The sequence below is a fragment of the Malurus melanocephalus genome, unplaced genomic scaffold, assembly GCF_030028575.1.
Source record: "Malurus melanocephalus ecotype Western Australia unplaced genomic scaffold, MMel_1.1 scaffold_28, whole genome shotgun sequence".
NCBI lineage: Eukaryota > Metazoa > Chordata > Aves > Passeriformes > Maluridae > Malurus > Malurus melanocephalus.
Window position 1 is genome coordinate 1192015 of NW_026623260.1, and position 23412 is coordinate 1215426.

General features: G+C 43.2%; 1 protein-coding gene across 6 annotated transcripts in view; it reads right to left on the reverse strand.

Annotated features, from left to right (window-relative positions):
* Positions 1-34: 34 nt before the first annotated feature.
* Positions 35-23412, reverse strand: part of MAST2 (microtubule associated serine/threonine kinase 2) — a 181568-nt gene continuing 158190 nt past the window's right edge. For all 6 annotated transcript variants that reach the window (XM_057390560.1, XM_057390558.1, XM_057390559.1 and 3 more), the window contains 14 exons: positions 23034-23172; positions 22495-22627; positions 20953-21118; positions 19823-19924; positions 18095-18217; positions 15812-15921; positions 13670-13824; positions 12359-12663; positions 9623-9838; positions 7660-7886; positions 5978-6100; positions 5112-5248; positions 4704-4891; positions 35-4016 (listed from right to left, as the gene is read on the reverse strand). In XM_057390560.1, the coding sequence (XP_057246543.1) occupies positions 1915-4016; positions 4704-4891; positions 5112-5248; positions 5978-6100; positions 7660-7886; positions 9623-9838; positions 12359-12663; positions 13670-13824; positions 15812-15921; positions 18095-18217; positions 19823-19924; positions 20953-21118; positions 22495-22627; positions 23034-23172 (4226 nt within the window). In that variant the 3' untranslated portion in view covers positions 35-1914. The remainder of the gene's footprint in view (positions 4017-4703; positions 4892-5111; positions 5249-5977; positions 6101-7659; positions 7887-9622; positions 9839-12358; positions 12664-13669; positions 13825-15811; positions 15922-18094; positions 18218-19822; positions 19925-20952; positions 21119-22494; positions 22628-23033; positions 23173-23412) is intronic.

Consider the following 23412-nt stretch of genomic DNA (forward strand, 5'->3'; position numbering starts at 1 on the left):
AAAAAAAAAAAAAAAAAAAAAAAAAAAAAAAAAAAAAAAAAAAAAAAAAAAAAAAAAAAAAAAAAAAAAAAAAAAAAAAAAAAAAAAAAAAAAAAAAAAAAAGCTCAAACCAAACCAAAACTTGGTCCAGAAATGAAATCCAAGCAGCCAAAATCAAGTATATAACAGGGGGGAAGCGACTGCTACGCAGCAAGAAGCAGGGTGAGATTCCAGAGATTTTTTTGAGAGTTGTGGATTGAACTGAAATCAGATTGAAAGAGATGGAGAAAATATTTTCCTATATAATAAACGTATTTGCATTTAGGGGAAGCGAATCAAAACTTCAAGTTCAGAGAAAGCCAAGACAGTGAGGGAAGCAGCAGCATAAGGAAATCAGACCAACAGAGACRGGTTTTAGCCTGGAATACTGTTGCACAGTCATAACAGAGTAAGCCAGTGAGCAGGGCACTATCCCTGGAGGGTGATCCGCAGGGAGATCCACTCAGACAAGACTAGGATACAAGCTGAGCACAATCTGGGACAAATGATGGGAGTGTTCATTGAGAGGAACCTTTAATTGGATGAAGAAATGGCTTACAGTGCTACAGGTATCACCATCGACACATTTATTGGTGAGTTACTATTGACCTAATCCTCAGCAAGGAGCACTGTCACCCGGAGTCGGTCACATTTAAAGCTAAGCRATGTCTAAACCTAAGAGCAAAGAGTAAGTTTTTAATGGAAAGTGGCCTCAGCAGTGGAAATGATCTAGCTATCAAAGCTGAAATCTGAAAATATCACATGTGTTTTGAAGTCTGCTTGCAGCTTGACCACAGAACTCGAGGAGTCTGAACTCTTCATAGGTTCCTTTGTTTTTCAAACGGGCAGATTCAGAAAACTCAGCAAGTTTCCCAAGCCCCGATTCAGAAATGTTAAGGGACACCTTAAAATCCCTACCTATTTAGACTCACCAAGAGAAGGAAAAGTCTCCAAAGGTCGTTTTTCATCGAGATAACTTTGCCAGACACACTGGAGAACACGCAACTACAATTTTCTCTACTTTAAAACCAACCTACAGGCACCCCTTTCCTGGGGCCACTTACTCTGAGGCAGGGCAAGTTATGAATTGAAGCCAGAGAAAGCAAGATAAAACATCACTAAAATTTTAAAAACAGAGGGAAAAGTTGCCATGTGTTCCACAAAGGATAARTAAAAACAATCTCCCAAAAAAGCCAGCTTGCAGACTGGCAATTTCTCTTTCTGATAATTCCATTGAAAAATACTCTTCCTTGTTTTAAAGACAGGGATCTCTCTCTGTCCAGCCTCTCCAGCCAAGTCCTTTGCCTCCATATCCTCTAAGGACACAGGACTATGAAGACACATGGTGACAAAAAGGTTGTACTTGCACCAAAGAGGGTCTGCAGCTCCACAATAACTTGCAGGCAAGAGAGTGTGTTCTTATTCTTCCGTCAAGGGACATCAGATTGTAAAATTGCAGCAAAAWCTTGACATTTTTGAATTTCAATGGAATTTCAAAGAGAATGTTGARAAGCAGAAAATTTAAAATCAAGCTGCCTTTTTTGCACGCAGAAATTTCAGGATCTCAAATAAATGCAGGATTAGAGGGAAGAGCACATCAGGCTCTAAACTCAGGCAAAATAAGAAGTCTGGAAAGAAAAAAAATCCCAAACAAAACTGTTTCTTAAGCCCTGCTTTAAAGATACCCTGTTCTAAAGAGACCTCAAACAGCAAGCATTACTGTGTACAAAAATAGAATAGCAAGGATGAAAAAACACAAAAAACAGTATGAAAAAAACCCTCCCAAAAATAGATGTACACAAGTTCTATTTTATATTAGTGTATATTACAAAATTCAAACATGCAGTCTCTATTTTGAATGTAGAACGCTCCAGTCCACGAGTACCAGCGATGCTGCTATGTTTTCTTCACAGCATCATCATGTGACAGGGGAAAGTCTTGTATTTTTAACTGATTACCAGCCTCTTTGCTTTTTGCTTGTGCCACAGTCCCTTCTTTACAGGGCCTCGTGCTGCCATCTGGCAGAGGAGAGGCTCTCAGAGCTGCTTGTCCAAGAGCATGAGACKGCTCTTTCGACGGAGTGATTTTGCAGCTCCCGACCAATGCCTCAGAAGCTTTAGCACTGCACAAAGGCGCCTCCTTTTTGACCACCACAGGACACGTTGCCTCCTTTTTGGCCCCCATGGGACACGCTGCCTCCCAGGGCTTTGCTGGGTGCGAGGATTCTGCACAGGACCCACTCCTCGTGCTCACACCATCGACGCTAGAGGGTTTGGCTTTCTCTTGACATTCTCCTGCTTGTGAAATTTCCTGCCTTTTTTGTTTCAAATCCCTCTCCTCTTTACAGGAGGCACCCAAATCCTTCCTCTTTTCCACCTCTCCCGACCCAGAKGTACTGAGCTTCAAAGGGCCCAGCACGCTCTGGGCCAGTGGTGCCAGCGGGGACGGGGAGAGCGCGCGCTCGATGGCACCGGGGACGGGCACTGGGGAGGACACGGGTCCTGCTGGGCTCGTTTTGCTGGAGCTTACAGCACCCTCTGCCTGGGATGAGCTGGGCTGCTGCTTGTCGGGGCTGGGACTTCTTTGGGATGTTTCACTGGCGCTCCCAGGAGACAGAAAGGAGGAGCTGTGCTGTTCCGCAGGCTGAGGMGTCTCCTTGCCACCCTTCTCGCTGTGCTCTGGGGGAATCACCATGACAGGAGTGCTCGTGTTGGCYGTGCACCACGAGGAAAGTGCCAGCAGAGGTTTGGAATCCTGTTTTTTCTGACTRCTTTCTGTTAGCACAGGCTCTTTCAAGTCAAGTTTACCACAGGGGGCCCCAGAAGAATCACCTTCATCAAGTTCCAGGAGTTTGATAGACGGGCACTGTGTATGTTCTGTGCCATCTACTGGTTTCTGAGTACCTGTAGTTCTCCCCAGATCTTTGATTGCTTCAGAAGATCTATCTTTTGAACCTAAACATTCCAAAGTTTTGTTTTCAGGCAATTTATGCTCCTTTGCAATTGTTTCAGATTTTAGGAATGGCTTTTCTGAATGAGCTAGTTTTTCTGGAGAAGTTCTTGAGGGGAGCTCTGGTGGGGAGGGGTGCACAGTGATTTGCAGCGGCTCTGAAACAGCCTTGGCTTGTTGACTATTTCCCTTCTGCAAATCTTCCGTACCTTTTGGATCTTCAGGTAGAAAGGCATCATCTTCAATGCTATCCTTGCTTTCCAATTTAGATGAAAACTTATTATCCTCATTAAAAGAATCGGAGCCTTGGTCTCCACTGCCCCGGGGCTTGTCCAGCCTTCTCCCATCCTGACTGTCCTCCGAACCATCATCTGTTTCATCCTCAGAAGAATCTACTTCCCTGATGGCCTCCTGTTTTTGCAGAGACTCCCTCCTTTCCACCCTGTCCTGCCGAATGGCTCCCAGCTTCCGCGAGCCCGGYTTCTGCAGCATCCCTTTTTCTGCCAGCCCCAGTTTGCCGCCGCTCGTTTCGTTGGCAGATTCCTGCAAGCTCTGGAGGCTGGGATCCCGCTGCAACATCTCCTTCTTAAACTCAGAGTGAGAGATATCCAGGCTGTGCTTCCGTGAGGAGCCCAGCTTCTTCTCAGAGGAGGACAGAGAGGCGGCCAGCTTCTCAGCCGACTGCACTCTCTTCAGCAAAGGGGATCGTGGCGGCTCGGCGCTTTTGGGGCGAGAAATTTGCCTCACCAGCGGTGGGGAGGAGTGTAGTTTCACTGGGAAAGACTGAATAATGCTGGAGCTGCCAATTGAGTGTCCWGGTAAAGGAGATGGGGAGCGCTGCGGCGACGTGGACTGCGGGGTTGGGGACGGAGTGTGAGCCAGAGGGGACAGGGGGATGTTTCCTGCGGATTTACGCCTTGGGGATCTGTACTGCCTCTGCAGCTTTGGTGCCAGGCCRTGCAGGGAGCTGGGGCGGATGTGTCCGGAGCTGGCTGGAGAGTTGGGAACGCTGGAGCTGGGAGAACTGCTCTGGGAAGAATTGCCGCCAACTTAAAAGAGAAAAAAAAAGAAAAAAGAAAAAAATATCGAGATTAATATATATTTGGCCATTAAAATAAGTCACTGAAAATAAGTCAAGACACAATGCCATGTTACTCCAAAGCACAACAGTGATATTAAAGGTAACATTGCCAGGCTTCTGATGGAAATTCACATCATTAGCACCCAACACCAGAGCACAGTAAGAAAACACTCAGCTATGAGAACACTTTCCTGAAAAAAAACCCCTTTGATCAGACAAACCACGTGTTTCATTGCTATTCTCCAGATGCAAATCTCTTTATTCCAGCAGCTGATTCAATTTTCAAATATGACTTTGCCACACTGTTTTGATTTCTTTTTTCTGAACACAGAAAATGTGTCAAAYTGCTGTGAAAAGATTGCAACTTACAACACACATTTTCATCAAAGTGGAAGGATGCTGTAAGACAGCAAATGCATTCTTAAAAGGATGTATGGATTTTCATTTTTAAATGAATCAATGAACAAGAACACATCCATCCTTAAGGTAATCRACATCACTGCTGTCATTTGCTTCACAAAGAGACCTACTACCTGGTGCTGTGTATTTTATTTCCAAAATTAATCAGCAAAAGTCTCCTCCAAGACTTTTTTCCTGCTTAGCTGGATTTTGTTTTTGCTTAGTTTTGTTTTATTTCTTTTTATTTTTTTTTTACCTGAGTGTACAGACTCAGGCGTGGACCTGTAGCTCTGGGTTGGTGACCGAGGAGACAGGTTGTGAGTTGGAGAGCCAGGCACACTTTCTCCAGATGACAGGGATCGGTTCAGGGATGATAAACTCCGGCTGGTGTGAAGCAGCGATGCTTGTTTRGTGATCTTCCTCAACAGAGAGCTCTTCTTCTTACTGGGGAAGAACATTCAAAAGTTGTTTACAAGCCCAAATGATTTATTTACATTTACTAGCATATTTCGGTCAATTTTGTGTCACAGTAAAAGAGAAAAAAAAGGAAAATAACTAAAGGACGTATCTGCTGATATACATTATCTGCAAATGGATTTGACAAGATCTCTCTTATATTATCTTGGTTACCCTTTCATTTTAATAGAGAAACACCAAAACAAACCTTTCCTGACCATCCTTTGTTTTGCTCTTCTTGTTCCTACGAGCCATCTTGGATTTRTAGCTGGCTTTCCGAGCTGGACCAACTTTGATGGACGTGTTCTCAAATGGTGTGGTGGAGATGGACACTTTATTTCCACTCTGTCAGACACAGGACAAAGAGACATTGCTTAAAACATGGTTATTTGAGGCGGATCTGCAGGCAAAGCAGGTAGGCTGCTGGTTTATTGCTGCCTGCCATTTTGTAATCCTTTGTCAAACTCCATTTTTCCCCTCAGCATTTCCACCTATCATTTATTAAGGAATTGCCGAGAGAGAGCCCTCGTTAGTCAGGCTTTCACAAATGATTAGCTCAGACCCCAGCTGGTAGGTAAAGCTTCCCAGAGCAGACAGAACATAGCATCTGACCTCTCCCATTGAGATCCCAAATGACTCAATTTAATACTTGTAATACTTGGAAACTTGAACAAAGTGATATTCTGTCACCAATCCTATTCCCAGTGCTCTGACTGATGGCAGATGTGAGCATATCAGGCATCTATCATGATGAATCTGCAACACAGAGCCTGGCTTGTCTCACTCATCTTAAAAAAAAATAATAATCCTGACTGCTCCTCTATTTGCAATCCCAAAGACTTCTGTCTCTTGGAACAGCCCAGAACTTTGGGTTTTTTTCTGTAAATGGATTCTGCTCAGAGAGGTATCAAACACACATCATTTAACTGGATAATTTTAACACCAACCAGTACAAAGCTGCTCTGAAATTCCACCAGGTGCTGTGTACACACTTGTATTTCAGACAATGCCAATTACATACATTTTARACAAGCTGCTCATGTTTCCCAAGATGTGACAGTGCTGAGCCCTTACCTTCAGAATCAGCTCCACCACTTCGGTGTGCACCAGCCCATGSACCGGCTCCCCGTTGACGTGGGTGATCAGGTCCCCTTCCCGCAGACCGGCTTCGTTGGCYGGGCCCCCTTCCTCCACGTGCTGCCAACGACAAGGGGTGGCTGATTTGAGAAGGGGAATGTGCAAGACCACGGGCCCAGATGAGACTCAAATCCCATCYTTGTCACCTCCTGCCACAGCCAGTGCCAGCTGCTCCAGAGAAGGAGCCCCCCTGGCACAGCCAAGCACAAACCCTGCGCTCTCCCACTCCTCCCCAGCACACGCCAGTCTTATCCTGATCCAAGGCAGCCAGCACKGTTAAGCTGATCAAGAGACCAGCTCTTCTTAACACACTTTTCAGAAATTTTCAGCACTCAGGAATGTTAACTAGATGCTCTTGATTTCCCAATGAACATTCAATCTTTTTCAATTTCTTTGCYATCCCAAATCAAGCATTCTTCCATGTACATGCTGGAATCCAAGCTAGCCAGCAACTTTTAAGAAGACTCTGCCATGTGTTTAAGGAGCCTAAATTACGTCTCATCCCAAACCGAGTTTATTTTTCCACTTTCCTTCTTTTATTAACCTGTCCAACACCAGATCTTTCCCCTGAGAACACACTGCCTTTTCGCTGTCCCTGGTCAAGAATAGAAACCTCCTTCACCTTGAGGAGACAGATGTGCTGGGAAATGCACACCTCTCCCTCTGGCCAGGAAAGACTCCAAATGACTTTCTTGGAAAACTCAAGATTTTTTAAGAAAAGCACGAAACGGGTAAGGCAAAAAACAGTTTCAAATTATTTCTCTATATAAGAATGAGTATTAAACAGGGACCAAACTGTATGAAGTCCATATTATCTAATGAACACAGAAGTACCAGGAAAAACGAACCACCTATACCCTGACTGCATTCTTCCTAACTTACACAACTCTAACAACACTGCTCCAGGGAATGGATCATTCCTAGAAGTCATCTACGCTAACACAAAAGGAACACAGAGATCAAGTACCAGCAGTAGTGGGAGGGAAATGATACGGACATGGAAACCAGACCTTTTAGCACAGCTCACAACTAAGCCAAGAGCTAAACCCCATGGCAATCAGCACAGCAGCAGTGATGCTTTAAGGCTTGTAATCAATTCCGAGCGACTGCTTGGAAAACCCCAACAGACTGAACTGATCAGAAGCAGGTTATAATCACTAACACAAGTCTGAATAAATTAGCTATAATGGGCCCTCATGCAACAACCCCAATAAAGAGAARGAGAGTATGTACACAGAAACATGCTTTAAAGTATGTGCTGCAGGTGGAAGAAGGTGGATTCATGTAACCAGGGAAAAAAAAGAAGGAAAGAAAGGTTGCTGTGGTTCTGTGATGGGCTTGAAAACTCCTACAGGAAAACCCCAAAGTGCTGATATTTATTTATTTATTTATTTATCTATCTATCTATCTATCTATCTATCTATCTATCTATCTATCTATTTATTTATTTATTTATTTATTTATTTATTTATAAAGGGTTTCCCCCACCCCAAAAAAGATAACACTGGGTCTGAATAAGCAGAGAGAAAACAGGGTGGAAAAAGAGAATTCCTAAAGTTAACCCCACGCCCCTGGCTAGATGCACTTGTGCTTTTTTTTTTAGGAAAGCAGAGACGTACCCAGACCATGTGATGCACAGTGTAGATATCACTGTCACCCATATAGACACGAATGGCGCGCAGAGTGAAACCATATTTCTTGCCAGCCCGATGGATGATGATTGGTGGTTTCAGGTTTGCGATAGCAGGAGAAAAGTCGCGGCTGGGTGAGGAGTCCCTCGAAGATGGGTTGGAGGAGAGAGAATGAGGTGACATTGGACTGGCCAATGGAGAACACGTGTGGTGATCTACAGTGATGACACAAAGGTGGGCAAAAATTAGGAAACCRCGCCTCCAAAACAGAGAAAATTCTTGTTAGAGAACAGCTACGAAACCTTATCTACTCTTAAAGCTGGTGGCCTTTGCCAGAGCTGGGTTTGTCTGCAGCTTAAACTAAKTCATGCTTCATTATACAAATAGCACAGTTTCTAAAAAGGCACATTTGGAGGTGYGTATTTAATACAGCAGCACTGCTCAGATGGGATTGTGGTTGGGTCACAATATTTTCCACTCCACTTTCCAGGATTTACAGCCCATCATAAGCATTTGCTACTGGGAACAATCCTGCAATGCCCCATTTCCAGGTTAGGGTGTATTATCCTCCTCCAAAGGATCAGATGTCTCTAGATCGTGGTGCAAGTTACACATTGGTGCTGAGATAAACTCAAATCATGTAGTATTAACACCAAAAAACCCACGAATATCAGACAACAACTACATGTAGGCAGTTTCGGTAGTGTTTTAAATTCACAGGGGCAAAAATATTTAACCCTAAAATTTAGCAACTGCAGGGACTTTGCTGCTGAAAAACTATCGCAAGTGTACTTTAGAGTGAGTTTCCCAAATGAACAGCCATGAGCTGTCTGATAAACTACCCAACTCTGCTTGCTGGTGGAACAACATCCACTTTTTAAAATACAAAGCAAATACAGAAMTCTCATTTTAAAGTGAAGCTGGTCRACATCAGTAAAATAAACCCAAARAGCAGGAATATTAAATGCWGCTGTAGAAGGTAATCTCTAATCCATTAAGAAACACCTGCTGAATCGCCCAGCACATATTTACCYGGCAGATGAGAGCAGCTCTGGAGGAACCTTTGCTGGGTGATTAAATACACATTTTAGAGATTTTCATGAGGGAGTTTGTAGTTCAAAAAGCTGCCAGTGYCCAAAGCACAAGAAATGTGATGTGCATCACCACGAGGGTGCCGAGAGCAGGTGCATCCCTGCCTCCAGCTCACTGCTGGCAGGAGCAGGTGGGCATTGCTCAYGGCCCAGCTGCATTCCCTGCTCCCTTCTGGGCAGGAACAGGCACAGCTCTGGAAATAYAGCTTGGTTGTATCCTCTGGGAAGAGGGACAAAATCCCTGTGGGGAGAAATTCCCCCTGCTGAACCAGTGTGTCACAGCTCAGCATGCTGAGCTGCTCTCTAGGAGTTACCACGTGGCACTGGGAATGGTAAAGGTCTGGCTCTGCTTGCAGACAGAGCTGGGCCATSAGGGTGAGCAGCTCAGCACTGACTCACTGAGTTACTCACACTATTCAAATCTTGAGCACTCAATCCCAACCAAGTTATCTGCAGTTTCTGAAACTTCCCGGCSCATAAATGCACCACACGCATTGTGTTCCCAAACAGTGATGTAATTAGCATGTGACCCAAAAAATAGCACCTAGAGGGTTAAAATCAYTCTGTGTCTCTCTAGCTCCTTGCTGCACCATTGTCTAGTGAGCAGCCAGGAGTCAATTCAAACCAAACCAGGGCCCAGATGCCGTTTGCAGAAGCTGCAGTCAGACCACACGCACAACACTCCTGCAGTGCTCACCAACCTGCGAGCAGGAAACACTGAACCGATTGTAAAAGTTACACCTCTCCCCTCCTGCCAGCCAAGGCGTTATTCCAGCACAGCCAAGGGGGAGGATCTGTCTGCAGACCTTTTGTTTAGCGCTTGCAGATTCTGACAATGCCTCACTCGAGGCATTTCTTACCTGAGGGAATCAGGAGAGACAAGGCAGTGGCGGATGCGGATTTAATCACTTTATTGACAGGTCTCGAGGTACGTTTCTCCCCTGATTCCCCAGAGAGCAACCTGTGTCGTGCCCGCCGCACTGCCAAATCGCTGATGGCTTTTGGAGTGGTAAAGTCTGAGCCTTCATTGCTATTACTGCGAGCTCGTGGATCAGAGAAATCTGCAGTGCTCCCAGCTACAGTTTAAATTAAAACAGATTAGAACCACAGGGAATTCCTAACAGTCTATTCCCCTACAGGCAAAATACATTAAATCAAAGTCATGTTTACATGAAGTCCAAGAGTAAATTTTCCTAAGAAGAAACCCCAGGGCTTGAATTTTTATTTACAGGAATGGTGTTATTCCGAACACAGAAAATTAGCGGCTTCTGTTCTGTGGAGAAGCTCGCTAATGAAATCACATTGCTCAGTGGCAGTTCCATGAATCCTAAAGCCATGGTGGTGCACTTCTGYACACCATTTCAATGGGATCGTTCACAGACAAAAACAGGTTTATAGAAAGTGCTCCGTTTTTACAACCAGCAAGAACTGTCAATCTTTAAGTTAAAACTGCCTGTAATAGAAGAGCTGGGTTCTACTGGAGCTGCACATAAAAAATACAYTTTAAAGAGAATACTAAGGTGCTCAAGACAGGGAAAGTAAAAATGTGGATTGCAAAGACAGCCTTGATTTGCCCCCTTCTGTGCACTGTTGCAATTTAGTCTTGAATTACTTAACCTGCTATAATTATAGATAAAATGCAAAATAATCTTGAAGATCAGACTACATGTAACAACAGCAGATGCTGGGGGCCGGGGGTTCTGTACTCAAGGCCAGAGCCTCAGTCCCCCATGTGATACCTTAAAGGGGCACTGTGAAAATACAGTAATTAGAATTTACAAGGTGCTTAGAAATGAAAGTGGTGAGCATYACAGCAAGTCCACGAGGGAAATTAATCATTCTGTCTTCAAARGCAAATTTTAAGTAGCATGCAATAAATAAAGCCTAAGGGCCACATTTTGAACAATGAGGACAGAACAAAACATTGATCATCGTTATTTAAGTGGGCACCACTGCTCTGCRTACTGAGCGAAGCAGGAAGTACCATGAAAATAAAAATTCAAAGCACCATTCCCATAGACCTCAGGACCAGATCCCTGTTCAACATTTAAGAGCCACAGAGTTTCAAATCAGGCTCCCAGACAATGAGGAACCTGAATTTGGATAAACTAGAGGAGCACTCCGAGACAGGGACAGGAATTAAACTACTTTCCAGCCTCAGACTTGGGGACAGGGAGAACTGGCATCCCTGGATCCCATGCACGAGATCAAAGACTGCTCCAACATTGAGCTCAGGGGAATGGGCTACCCAGGGGAGCTTCATTCTTGCCAATCTCACATTGCAGATACTCGAATTAGCAATGAAAGTGTTTTTGCCATTTTTAACAGCATGTTTCTAGGCTCTTAGCATTGAAACTGAGAACCCAAGGTTTCACTTATGGCTCTTCAGGGAGCATGGAAGATAAAGGGGAATGGGACAATTTTAAAGGAATTCCACAGACTGGATCCCAGAAGAGGAGTAATGAGATATGGGGATCTTKGGCTTTACTCTGGAGGCAAATTTCTTCTAAGGCCATGGTCTTCCCACCTTCTGCCCTCAGTCCCCCATCACATCTGCCAACTGCCCTCCACCTTRTCCATTCCTGCTGCCATCCTGACGACTTCCCCAGTCCCCCTTTCCTCTCCATTCTCAGTGCATCACAATTGCTGTACCTGCTCACTCCCAGTTTCCCACAGCAACTTGTTCCTTATTTTCTTACCCAATTAGTCCCTGTTATTCAATCCTACAATCTAGTTCTTCCCCTAAATATGCCTTGTTTCTCAAATTTTCTTTTACCAACCTTCATTTCAACTTCCCCTCTTTCTTCCATTATTCTAAACTTCCTTTTTTTTTGCCTCCTTACTGCTTCCCAGCAGTTCCCAGCTCTGTCCTCCTCTGTTCTCAGGAACAGGCAGCTTCACCCCTTGCCTTCCCAATGCCCTGAAAGGGGCAGGAGCTGGGAACACATCCTGCACTGCAGGGCACCACCACAGGAAGGCTCAGCTCAGCCCAGGGCTGGAGGAAAGCCCCACGATAGTCAAAGYTGCTGAGAAATCAAACATTGACTTCTAAGAGCCAGTCTACTAAATTTAGGCTGCACTTTTCTAAGCCTGCAACTGGATGAATTTCGGCATATTTGGCTGTTAAAATAATTAGCATGTCCYTGACACAAGCCCCACTTCCACGGCATATTTCAAGTCTCTCCAAAGTCTTGGGATGAATAAAACCATAGGAAGCAGGGATCTGTTGATATGGCTGACACCCACATTCTCCAGCWCCAACTCATCAAGGATCTGTTCTGATTAAAGCTTTAATTAATGCTGTCTCAGGTAGGGACCCAGTGGTCGTAAGTGGGCATAGACCATATGAATCTCAACCAYGAGAAGACCTAAATCAATTTGAAGTGACAGGACTTGAAATCTAGGATGCAACTTTGAAGAGATGAAACCACCGACACTTTTGCGAAAGCAAACACATCCACAAAACTACRCTAAAACAGTAGTTTAGAGGCAGTCACATCCCAACACCCAGTTTTTTACAGAGTTAATCTCTGCAAGGCAAATTCTGCACGTTAACACAGCCTTGCTGACAGGACACCACCACACCGAGCCCGTACCTGTGAGCGCCAAGGCGCTGTTGGTGGCCGTGGATGGCGTGGTGGCCGCGGTGTCCCCGTCCAGCGGCAGCTCGTGCTCCACGGGCTGCTCGGGGATGGGCACGGGCAGCCCCTCCCGCGCCTGCACSGTGCACAGCAGCATCCCCTCGGACTGGGGCCTCTTGAGGGCAGCCCCCTCGTCCTCGGTGGAGATGGCGAAGCGGGGCATGTCCAGGAGCCCCGAGCAGCGGCGCCGGACGGTCAGCGGAGGGCTGGAGTCGCTCTCCGTGTGCGAGGACTCGGACATGGACAGGCGCTTGCGCAGGCTGAGGGGAGAACCGAGACAAGAAAAAATCAACTTTAAAGGGTCAAAGTAGGGCACAGACCCAAATCACACCTCTACAGACAATTCAAGGTGAAGTTTGGTGACCAAACTACAGCATGAATTAAAACAACAAAGAGCTGAACATCGCCTGAGTTTAGATTTCCAATGGTTAAACTTCTAGGAAAGGCAGGGATAAACTCAAAGAAAAATACCTTACAATGAACGTGACATTAACTATTATTTTTTAAAAAAATCACAATTGAAAATTGCAAATCATCATCCACATTCCTTTTGAAATTACATGGATTTTTCTTTTGAGGTTGCTCTAGATTAGAAGCCAGGAAAGCCTAATGCAAAATGAAGCGCACCTCAGTTATGAATGCATTCTATAAAATGTTTTTGTTTTTAATGGAGTCATACGGACRAGGTCAGAGCCACATTTTATGCTCTCCCTAATGCCAAACATTAGTGTAAAAGCTTTACAGGGGTTGCATAAAATGAGAGACATCCCTTTTAAAAGRTAAGTTTTCAGTAATGCCAGGAACATGGCAGGTATCCAAATTCTGAGTATTCATATATTTTACTGACATTTTTTATTAGAGCACAAGAGTTTTTGGGCATATTCTGAACTTTTGAAACTTTGAACTTTCCTAATGATTTCTCTACCTTTTAACAAAAGGTCAGAGTCTGGCAACACCAGGCTTTGCATTAATTTATGAAAAAAACTGATGTGGGTACATCTCTGATGTAACATCAGAAATCTGCCCTTAAGGTTAGAATACCTTTCAATTCATTTGAAGTACTTGCTACAAATTTAGAAGACGTTAGTACTTAACTAGATACATTTAAGGACCAYGTCACTTCTACACATTCATTTTTAGCTTTTCAACCCAGGCTTCTCCAGCGGAAATCCAACATATGAAGCTATCCTGACCTAACACTGGTCACAGAAAGTTTGGGCTGGTTTTTCTGCGGGAAAACAGAAGCCTCAGTTGCACAGAACTCACATTTCAGGAGACCCAATGACCCAGCTGCGGTCCCGGCTCTTCAAGCCCCCCAGGCTGTCCAGCCGATCGTCCTTTTCCTCRCTCAGGCTCCGTTTGGTTGGTGGTGGAGTCTTCCTCTCCTCGTGGATGGAAAGCCTTTCCATGCTGCTGTACACCTGTGTGCAGCAAAATATCCTTCTGTGCACAGAAAACCAACCCAAGGGGCCTTTTCTGAGCAAGGGGCAAAATCCTTCTCAAAATTCTCTCTGAAATGCTCAAGGTGTGCCAGGGAGSAAAGGAAAAGGGCCCAGCTTCAGAAACACTAAAATGCTTTTTTACAACAGCATCCAAYGTCTCTCCTTTGAAAACACAACAGAACTACTGACAAACTTTTTGAAAATTCATTTTCYGTTTTAATGATTCTCAAATCTAAGAGGAGCTATTGCTAAAGACAGCTCCACAACTCTTGAGGGCTGGCATCTGGATCTTGAAATCTTACAACACAAATTCACTTCAGTGATAGGCATCACGCTCATGACCCCATTTCATTATCATCATTCTATCAGCATTGCCCCAAGCTTATTTCAGAACAAAAAAGTCCTGCCCTCCTCAAGGAATCTACTATAATGCTGACAGCTTAATGAAAGTGCCTTTCTTGGTTTTACAGCCGTCTTTAAATAATTAAATGATTAAGCAAAAAAAATCCATCCTTTTAAAGCTACACTTGACTGTGGACCTGATTTACATAAGAAGAGATTAATGAAAATAATGTTATTAAAAATTCAGAGCATCAACAAGATAACTATTAATAAATCATATGGCTGAATTGTCAGACAAGAATTTCAAAATATAATGAGCCTTTTATGCCTCCCACATTACAAATGCTGTATAATTTTCCAGGTCTTAAAATAAATTCATTAAAAGTGAACTTTCTCTCTTTGTGGCAAAAACACTGAACTCTAAAGAAAAGCTTCAGTCTAACAAATGAGTAATACCTAYGGTGAGAAAAGGCAGAGAAAAGAAACCCTTACGTACTCATGAGAACTTTTTCAAAAAACACCAACTAATCCTCAGGTCCAATTTTAAACACATTTTTAGTGATGCAAATCAGGAGCAACTCCATAAAATTAAGAGTAAATGTTATTTAAACCACTGTAGCYTGGTTGATGACAAAGCAGAACAAACTGGTCCTTAAGAACTGACTTCAGCAGTGGAAAACTGGAGGAACTGTTGTGAAAAACTGAAATCCCTTTCAGAGCTCCTAAGTAAAATTCCGACTCCCATCTCACTAAGAGGGAAATACAATTCATAAAGTGGCTGCCTCAAAACAGCATTTTTCTCCCTTCTGTCCCTCCCAAACATATTATGTTTCATCARGAGGACCAGTGTAGTCCTTTCCTTCTAGCAGCCATGCATTTGAAAACACCAGAGGTTTTATGTTTTGTAGGAGTCAGGTCATTCTTGCTGCTTTCCTCTGGACTGCCTTTTACTGGTCCATGTTCATTSTCAAGAACATTGCCCAGAACAGACCAAAAAACCCCAGCTATGGCCTTCCTACTGGTAAACCCAGTATGGAAAATTATTGCTTCAATAATCTGGCACRTCTAATTCATGATGGATTATGTGCCCAGACCCTTCTCTTTGGAATTGTCACCTTGCCTTTTGYTCCTCAGGCTCTATTTGAGACCTTGAACAACCACAGAGATGGAAACTGCACTATTGTTCTTAGCCCCTTTGATTTCAGACCCTTATTCCAAATGTCAGAATCCATTTTCATCCCAATGCCATCCTATGGCAGGCCCTTTCAGAATGACACAGTSCAGACCAAACAGGCTTTGGATACTCCCTATGCCAACACCCAAAAATTGATGTAAAAACATCAATCTGTATCAGATGCTACACGGAAAAGACCTACACAGTACCCTGCATATTGGTGAAACATGAAGAAATAAAAAATTCTCCAACTATTCTGGTACTCACCTTTTAACAGGCTCCAAATCACCACAGAACAAACAACTCATACAGAATTCTCTTCCCTCAGTGAACACTACACACCATGAGATCCCACAAACCATCCACACGGTTAAAATCTGCCCCATACGCAGCAAAGAAATCGTGTTCCTCTCTGAATTGTTTTCTTTCAACAAGTCAGGATGTCCCTACCTTGCTGAACCTGGGCGAACACGAGGAAAACTGCCGGATTTCCACGTGGTCATCGTCATTGGTGTCCTCCTCCTCCTCGGAATCCAGGTGTTGGTACCGTTCTGAACGGGCTGGGGACAAGACATGGCACTTCCATCAGTGTGGGGAGTGCTGAAAACTCACACCTCAAGCATTGCTGCTGGTTAAAGGACCTGGAGTGTTTATATAAGGGTTTTTCCCTTTATGTTGAAACATACTCAGCCAGTTTTTGGTCATCCCGTGTAGCTGCCAGTGAAGAATATCTCCTTKGCACTGAATTTATCTTATCCTCTCAGCTGTATTCCATTCTGGAAGCAGCTGATACTCAAAAGGTGTCTAATCCTGCAGACCCTTCATGGTAGGGATATTTCTTCCCTACAGCAAACAATCACGTGGAAGGAAACACGGAAACAATTCACTGTCCCACTTTCCAATAAACAGCTTTTTGATTGTACAAAAATCTGTCCTGTATACACACATACATACAAGCCTACTTAAAAAAAATAGAAATATTTACCCACCAAAAAAAAAAATCTTTTTTTCCTGTGCAACTAGGAAAAGGATTAGATTTTGTGAAAGAAAATAGGCAAGCAGCCAATACACAAAGCTATTTTTAATGCACAAACTTCCTCCAAAGAGATTTTGTGCTTTGAGATTTGCAGCACTGGATTTCTAAGCCAGCCACACTGGATTTTGTGGSGTGGGCACTAATAAGTTTGGCTACAGAAAGCTAATAGCTACAGTGAGCCAAATTTGCTGCACCACATCATCCAGAAAGCTATTTCTATAAATTCTAACATTTTCTGTATTAGGGTTTATAACAGCAATGCCACTTCCTATYAGTGTCTCTGTGAAATGTTTCCAGCCTTTATAAAGGACTCAAATCAAGGTCACCCTCACAACCTGCTGGCCACGTGGGGAGTTTCATTTTCTTTCTTGAGGCTCTGATTGGACACACCCAGTGGTCTGCAGCCCTGGACACAACGTGGTGCTTTTACCAACCAGGACCTGCTTGTGGCTGCACTGGGCCCCTGCCAGTGGCTGACCCAAACCAGTGACCAAAGCTCACATTTCCACGTCCAGTAAGCCCAGCACATCAGTTCCTCCATGGATGTTGTATCAATACAGCCTCAGTATGCAGAAACCTCCCCTCTGCCCCCTCTGCACAGCTTGATTTCAATTATYCTCTGCAGCAAACACACAGAGATTTCCCAATCCATCCCTCTCTCCCATCCTACCTCTCCAAACAAGCCCCAGCCTAAAAGCCCCTTCCCCAAACTGGAAGAGCACTATCTAAATAGAATCACTGCTTGTGCAGTGTGAGAGCCAAGGGGCTGGAGGCAGCTGCTCCCTCCCTCCCTTCACCCTCAGCAAAACACAGGAGATGAGCAAAGATGTGCTTCATACAGATCCAACCAGTCCCATGGCCCTAGGATGGGAGAGATTCCACTGATGGAGAGCAAAAAATTTCCATATCTCAGGGAACTGAAATAGCCCAGCATGATGCTGTGCAGCTGGAGCTGGGAAAAGACCTGACCAAGACCTCACCCTGACCAAGCCCCTTCCACCTGCTCAGCTCCCCAAGTCAAACCAGAAAAGTTAGGGAGCAGAGGCTCTGGGAACAGAGATCTCTCCTCCCTTCTTTCCCAAGAGCACTGAGTCTGTCTGGTGCTTATCTYGAAACACCAGGAATCCCACACAGCTCTGATCCCATGGCAGTTCCCAGGCATTTATGCACACCAGACAGACACTTCATATCTCATTAGAGTTAATAATACTAAAATAAAGTGATACGCTTGCAGTGAAAATAATTTAAATTGCTTTAAATCTCTTAAGAATTTTCCCCACATATTTGTCTTCAAGGTCTAGGGTTTGTTTTGGGTTTTTAAAGAAAAATTTATTGGCTGAAAACAGTCACTAGGGAAAGATCATATTGCTCAAAAACTCAAGGAATTTGGATTTACCAAATGCTTTGGAAGAAGTTTAATAAACCCAGCAGGACAATGGCAGCACCTCTCACTGCAGAGCCATGGCTGGCAGGACCACAGGCACCAGTGAAAGGCCAACTGACTTCACCACCAACATTTTTTCATTTAAAATTAATTTGCCTTCAAAGAAACCTTACTTGGCATTCAACAGAAACGTTTTAAAGCAATTTCCATCAAGTTTTTTATTCAATTTCTAAAATGACTTATCTTGAACAAATTCAAAAATGAAATATGCACAAGAAATATGATGCCAGTTAGGCCAAATCTTTAGTCTTACTGTCAAAATAGCTTGTGTCATCCTCAGATTCCAGCTGTGGGATGAATTCAGCTTTCTGCCGGAGTAATCCATTCCAGTCCAAATCTTTAAAGAACCGATGCTGCTTCACTTCAAAGGCACTACCTGAAATAAGCACCTTTTATTGCACAGTATTTCTTTCAGCATTTGCATAACATGAAAAACAAACCCTAAAAATATCAAGAGCCTGAGAGAATGTACTTGAGTACTCCTAAGTCACACATTTTCCAGGAATTTTGAGAAACAACTTATCCTTTTACCCAAGTGGTCATGCAGGATAAAACCTGAACAAGATTTCCTCCTTCCCACCTCCTCTTCCTGTWTGGGAACAACACAGGACTAAACTGGCTGGAAGACAGCATCTGCTGCTRCATTTCACAGCGAGTTGCAAGATGATGAACTAAGACCTTAATTTAAAATTTTCAAACTCTAAACACCCTCTTGTTCATAACTGAATAAAGAGAGCAAACTCAGAGAGGCACTTAGAATGTGAGTGGCTCCACTGTTGTGAATAAACTCATTCATGTGCCTAGAACAAGACAGGGCTCACCTATCTTCCTCAATTAGTATCTTTTGTTATTAAGCTCAGAAGCTTGGGGACCCAGAAGGAAAAAGTAAAGACTATCTGTCTACCAGTATATGCATTTTTTTTCAAATGAAATTAATATTCATAGCAGGTGCTGCTGTCTTTTTAGAAAAGAAAAGAGCAGAGGAAAATAGATAAAAGGTTTGCTGAGTGCCASTGGCACTACAACATGCCAAGTGAAACAGCAGTCTCAGCACTACAGGTATATAAGAAATAAAAAAAAATCAGTCCATCAACTCATTTTATAGAGCAAGAAACTCTACATTTTTCCATGACAGCAACATCTTTCAAGTACACGGATTTTTAAGTAGAGAAGAACATGTGAAAACCATCTGATATCATTATTAATTCATGATGTATTCATCACCCTTGTGTGCACATGTGCTAAGTCTGCTGAATACATGTGCCTTTTGGAACTGTTACATGTTTATCTCTAAGCTTTTTTTTATCCTTAATGCGTAGTTTTGAATCAAAAATCCCAAAGTAAATTAAGCTAATCAAATCAATGAAAGATGAGCTGTGCTGTGAAGCCAGTGTTGCACAAATTATTTTAAAACAAGAGTGTAGCTGGAGATTATTTAYGATTATTTACTACGAGGAAATGAGAAGAGTTGGCTTGTAAAACTTTAAATCTGACATTGTAACACAGAAAGACTGACACACATAGCTGACCTTGCCAAAAAGATTATCAGACTTTGCTGCATGTTTGGAGAATTCTACACTGCAGGCCTCTAGGAATGGGAAAGTTTTCATTTATTTTATTACACCCAGGAATTCACAGCAAATCTATGGCAGCGATTAAGCCCCAAGTCACAGAGAACTTCAAAGAAATCTGATTATACACTGTTCCAATGGAGACACAACCCTCAAGCCCATAATGGAACAGCACAAATCAGAGAAGTCCTGTTGCCAAGCTGACAATGCCCCTTTCCTATTTCCAGACAAGACAGTAACATCTGCCTGGCTCATGGACATTTGACACTGATTCCCAGAGCTCCATGACACTGAATCCAGCACAAACTGCCCCCCAGCTCTGGATGAGCATTCTTCAACATGTGCATCACCAGCAAGGAATCTTCATCTCCTGCTTCTGGGCAGTGCTTTCCTGGGCACAAGGTTCTTACCTGTTCCCATCCTTTCCAGAGGATTTTGGCGGAGCAGCTTAGAAATGAGGTCCTGGGCATCAGGTGGCAGTGCATCATCTCCTTCTGGCCAGGCAATTTCATCTGGGGACAAAAAGACACTTGACATTTTCTACCAGCTTCCCAACTAATTTGAATAACCATTCACGCTCCTACACCTCAAAGTGCAGCGTTGAGAACTGCCCCAGAAGCGTAAATACCTTGAATTCAGCAGCTTAATGTAATTCAAGCATTGACATTTTCCAAAATGCATAAAATTCAGCATCAGCTAAAGCTGCTGTCAATCCAAGCAGTGCTTGTGGAGGGAAAAAAAAAAAAGCTTTAAGGACTCTATTAATAAAGTATGAAATGGGACTTCCATGACAATCCATAAACAAAGCCAGTGACAATGCTGTGGCTGTATCTCCAGCCTGCACATCCCACAGTCACTGCACTTGGAACAGAGAGAACAATTCACAGGTAACGATTTCATGCATCATATTTAGTGCTTTGCTGAAATTTCCTTTTTACAAAGGACATTTGCCAAGTGTGTTAAAAATTTACTGCTTCAGAAAGCATTCCCAATAGGAAATGATTTCACTGGCATATTCACCGAGWGAGCACAAAGCAATTGTCTGTCCAACTCCAAGCATGAGACAGGTTTAAAAAAAGCCACAAGACGTGAAGGTACTGAGTACAACAGCTTCAATGTATTGTACTCCTTTAATCAGAATTTCCTTTCATTTCATTTGTATAAAATTACTAATTGACTGGCATTTGGACCTACAAAAACAATAACCAAAATCAGCCTGAATTAGACCAGTTGGCGGCTGCTCCTTTCATATTCTACATCATTTAAGTTAAAAGACGGAACAGAAAAATCCCCAAATATTTTTTCTCAATCCCACAAGGATTTGTATGACTTCCACACCATGACAGAACCACTTAGGAAGATGTTAAGCAATACAACCACCTTTCCTAGCTGAAATTAGACAGAAKCTACTTTCACCCAGCAAGTTAGAAACACTAAAATTAAACCCCWTTTTTATACCTACTCCTTCCTGACTAAACTGTGGCTCCTCAATATTTCTAAAGCACATTTTGAAACCCTTTCAGAGCCAGAGCAGACTTACCACTGATCACTTGTCCAAAGAGCTCCTCAGGTGTGTCCCCAAAGAAAGGAACGCAGCCCACCAGGAACTCGTAGAGGATCACTCCCATGGCCCACCAATCCACGGGCTTCCCGTAGCCCTGGCGCAGGATCACTTCTGGTGCAATGTACTCYGGAGTCCCACACACCTCAAGAGAAACATGCAACAAAGCAATAAATTTACAAACTGCCAAATTCATATCAAAGCTTATTTTGTCCTTTTTTTTCTTTTTTTTTTTGTCTCTTTTTTGTTTCTTTCTCCCATCAGAACTTTACAAGGAAGTTATTAATGTTTTGCCACTAACCACTTCATGATGTGAACTACTTCCATGGAGCAAGGGTCTATATTTGAAGAACACATTACCTGCACAGAAATAACATCACATGAAATCAAAWGTTCCTAGTGTGGACATGCCAGCTAAGTAGTTCTTTGGTGCATGCACAGGGAAGCATATGGGAAAAATGCATATTCTGTGTGTTTAGGTCTGACAGCTTGATGGATGTCTGCTGGCACAGCTACAGCTATCAGGAGCTGAGTTTTGACAAACCTCTCACATCTCCATRCTAACAGAATTTGGTTTCACAGATGCAGAATTAGCAGCACAGCATGATTACACACTTCAGCCTTAAACTTGGGAGGTGCAGCTGGCACGGACAACGGCTAAGGAAATTAYCTAGGAAGATCTAAGTTGCCTGAGGCTTACAAGCAGCAACAACAATAACAAAACTGTTGTAAAAAATATAACATTGCAAAGTGCAAGAATATGATCAAGTGACCAGAGAGACTTCTGCTAGGAAAAGCATCCTTACTCAGAAGTAAGGGAAGACAACACCACAGGTTGATTATGAATTAACACTTGGCACAACTAAAGGTGAAAAATTCAGCCGTGATCCTAGGTGTTTGCAGAAGAGAGGATTTTTTAATCCATTATACAAGGCAGTGGTGAGCCTGTAGCCAGAACAGCTCCTTCCCATAAAATATCAACTCAAGCTGAAARGAGTTACATGGAAGAGCTATTCATTCATCAAAGGAAAATCTATCTCRTTAGCTAGAAGAACTTAGCTGGTTAAGCCTAGGAAAATGAAGGCTAAGGAGAAAAATGACCCTTAGTAAATATCATGGGGATAAAAATCAATGTTTAAGCCCTTAGACAAAACTACATGAAACATATAGAAACTTGCCATGAACTTTCTAAGCACCAGAAGGGGGAGATCGTGGAACAACCTTCCAGCAAAATCCATGTTACATCCCTAAACCAACTCCTGTTTACACCTGCCCTGCTGCCKGGGCCACCCTTTCAGTATCCTGAACAAAGAGCTGAAGTGCATCACTCCAAAACCAGCAGCTGAAATAACAAACAATGCCAATTTATGTACAAACATGAGAACAGACTCGTATTGTTCCTCCCATTTCATGATGCACAGCACAGCATCAAGGCAGAGAAGGAGTGCTACAAATTGATTCTATCCCAAGGCAGAATCCTGCATCTGATCCCACATCAACAGGTGCAATTTTTCAGCTTACCTGCTTGTCCAGGAATTCCCTGGTATCCTTCTCAATGTGGCCCTCGTAAAGATTAGTTGTAAGACTCATTAACCCGATTTTGGACAGTCCAAAGTCTGTYAGTTTAATATGACCCATTGAAGTTATCAGGAGACTAAAAGAAAGAGAAGTGAAATAAAGTAACATTCATTTAATTGTTTCCCAGAAAAACCAAAAGAACACAAGATATTGCTAAGGATTATCTCAGTATTACATCCCCATTAAACACCTGGAAAAACCTATGCAATCAAAAATCACAGAGCAGACAAGGCAACTAACAGTGAGATCACCTTCTGCTCTCATCATTTCATTGGTGCAGCACCAGCTTTGAGATAGTATCTGAAATCATTCTTCCCACCCTTTCTCAGTGTCCATCTGGTTCCACATCAGTAGCAAGAGACTCCATAAAACCTCCCACTCATCAGATGCTGCTGGAGRTCAGTGCTGTCCCCAGTCCCCATGTCCTGCTGCCTACAGAGGAATCCTCTGGCTCTGTTCCCCCTGAGGGGCTAAAGGCTTACTTGTCAGGCTTTAGGTCACGGTGAACAATCCCATAATTGTGTAGGTACTCCAGCGCCAGAACAGTCTCAGCAAAATACATCCTGGCCATATCAACGGGTAGGGCACCAATGTTCTTGAGGAGTGTAGCACAGTCTCCTCCTAGAAAAAGAARAAAGTTGTACATGTGTCATGTTGAAATGGCAAATATCAGTGAGAAAGAGCAGCTATGGGTCTGCAATACAGGATCAGATGAAGTTTCCTAAAGGCTCTCACAACCTTGATAGCAGGAATTCTAAAGCCCTCTCTATGCTCTCTCTTGAACTCAAAACAAATATTAAAACCATAGGAAAGCTGGGATCCATATATGTTGGACAGGCTTGGAGAGGAATTGTACCATTT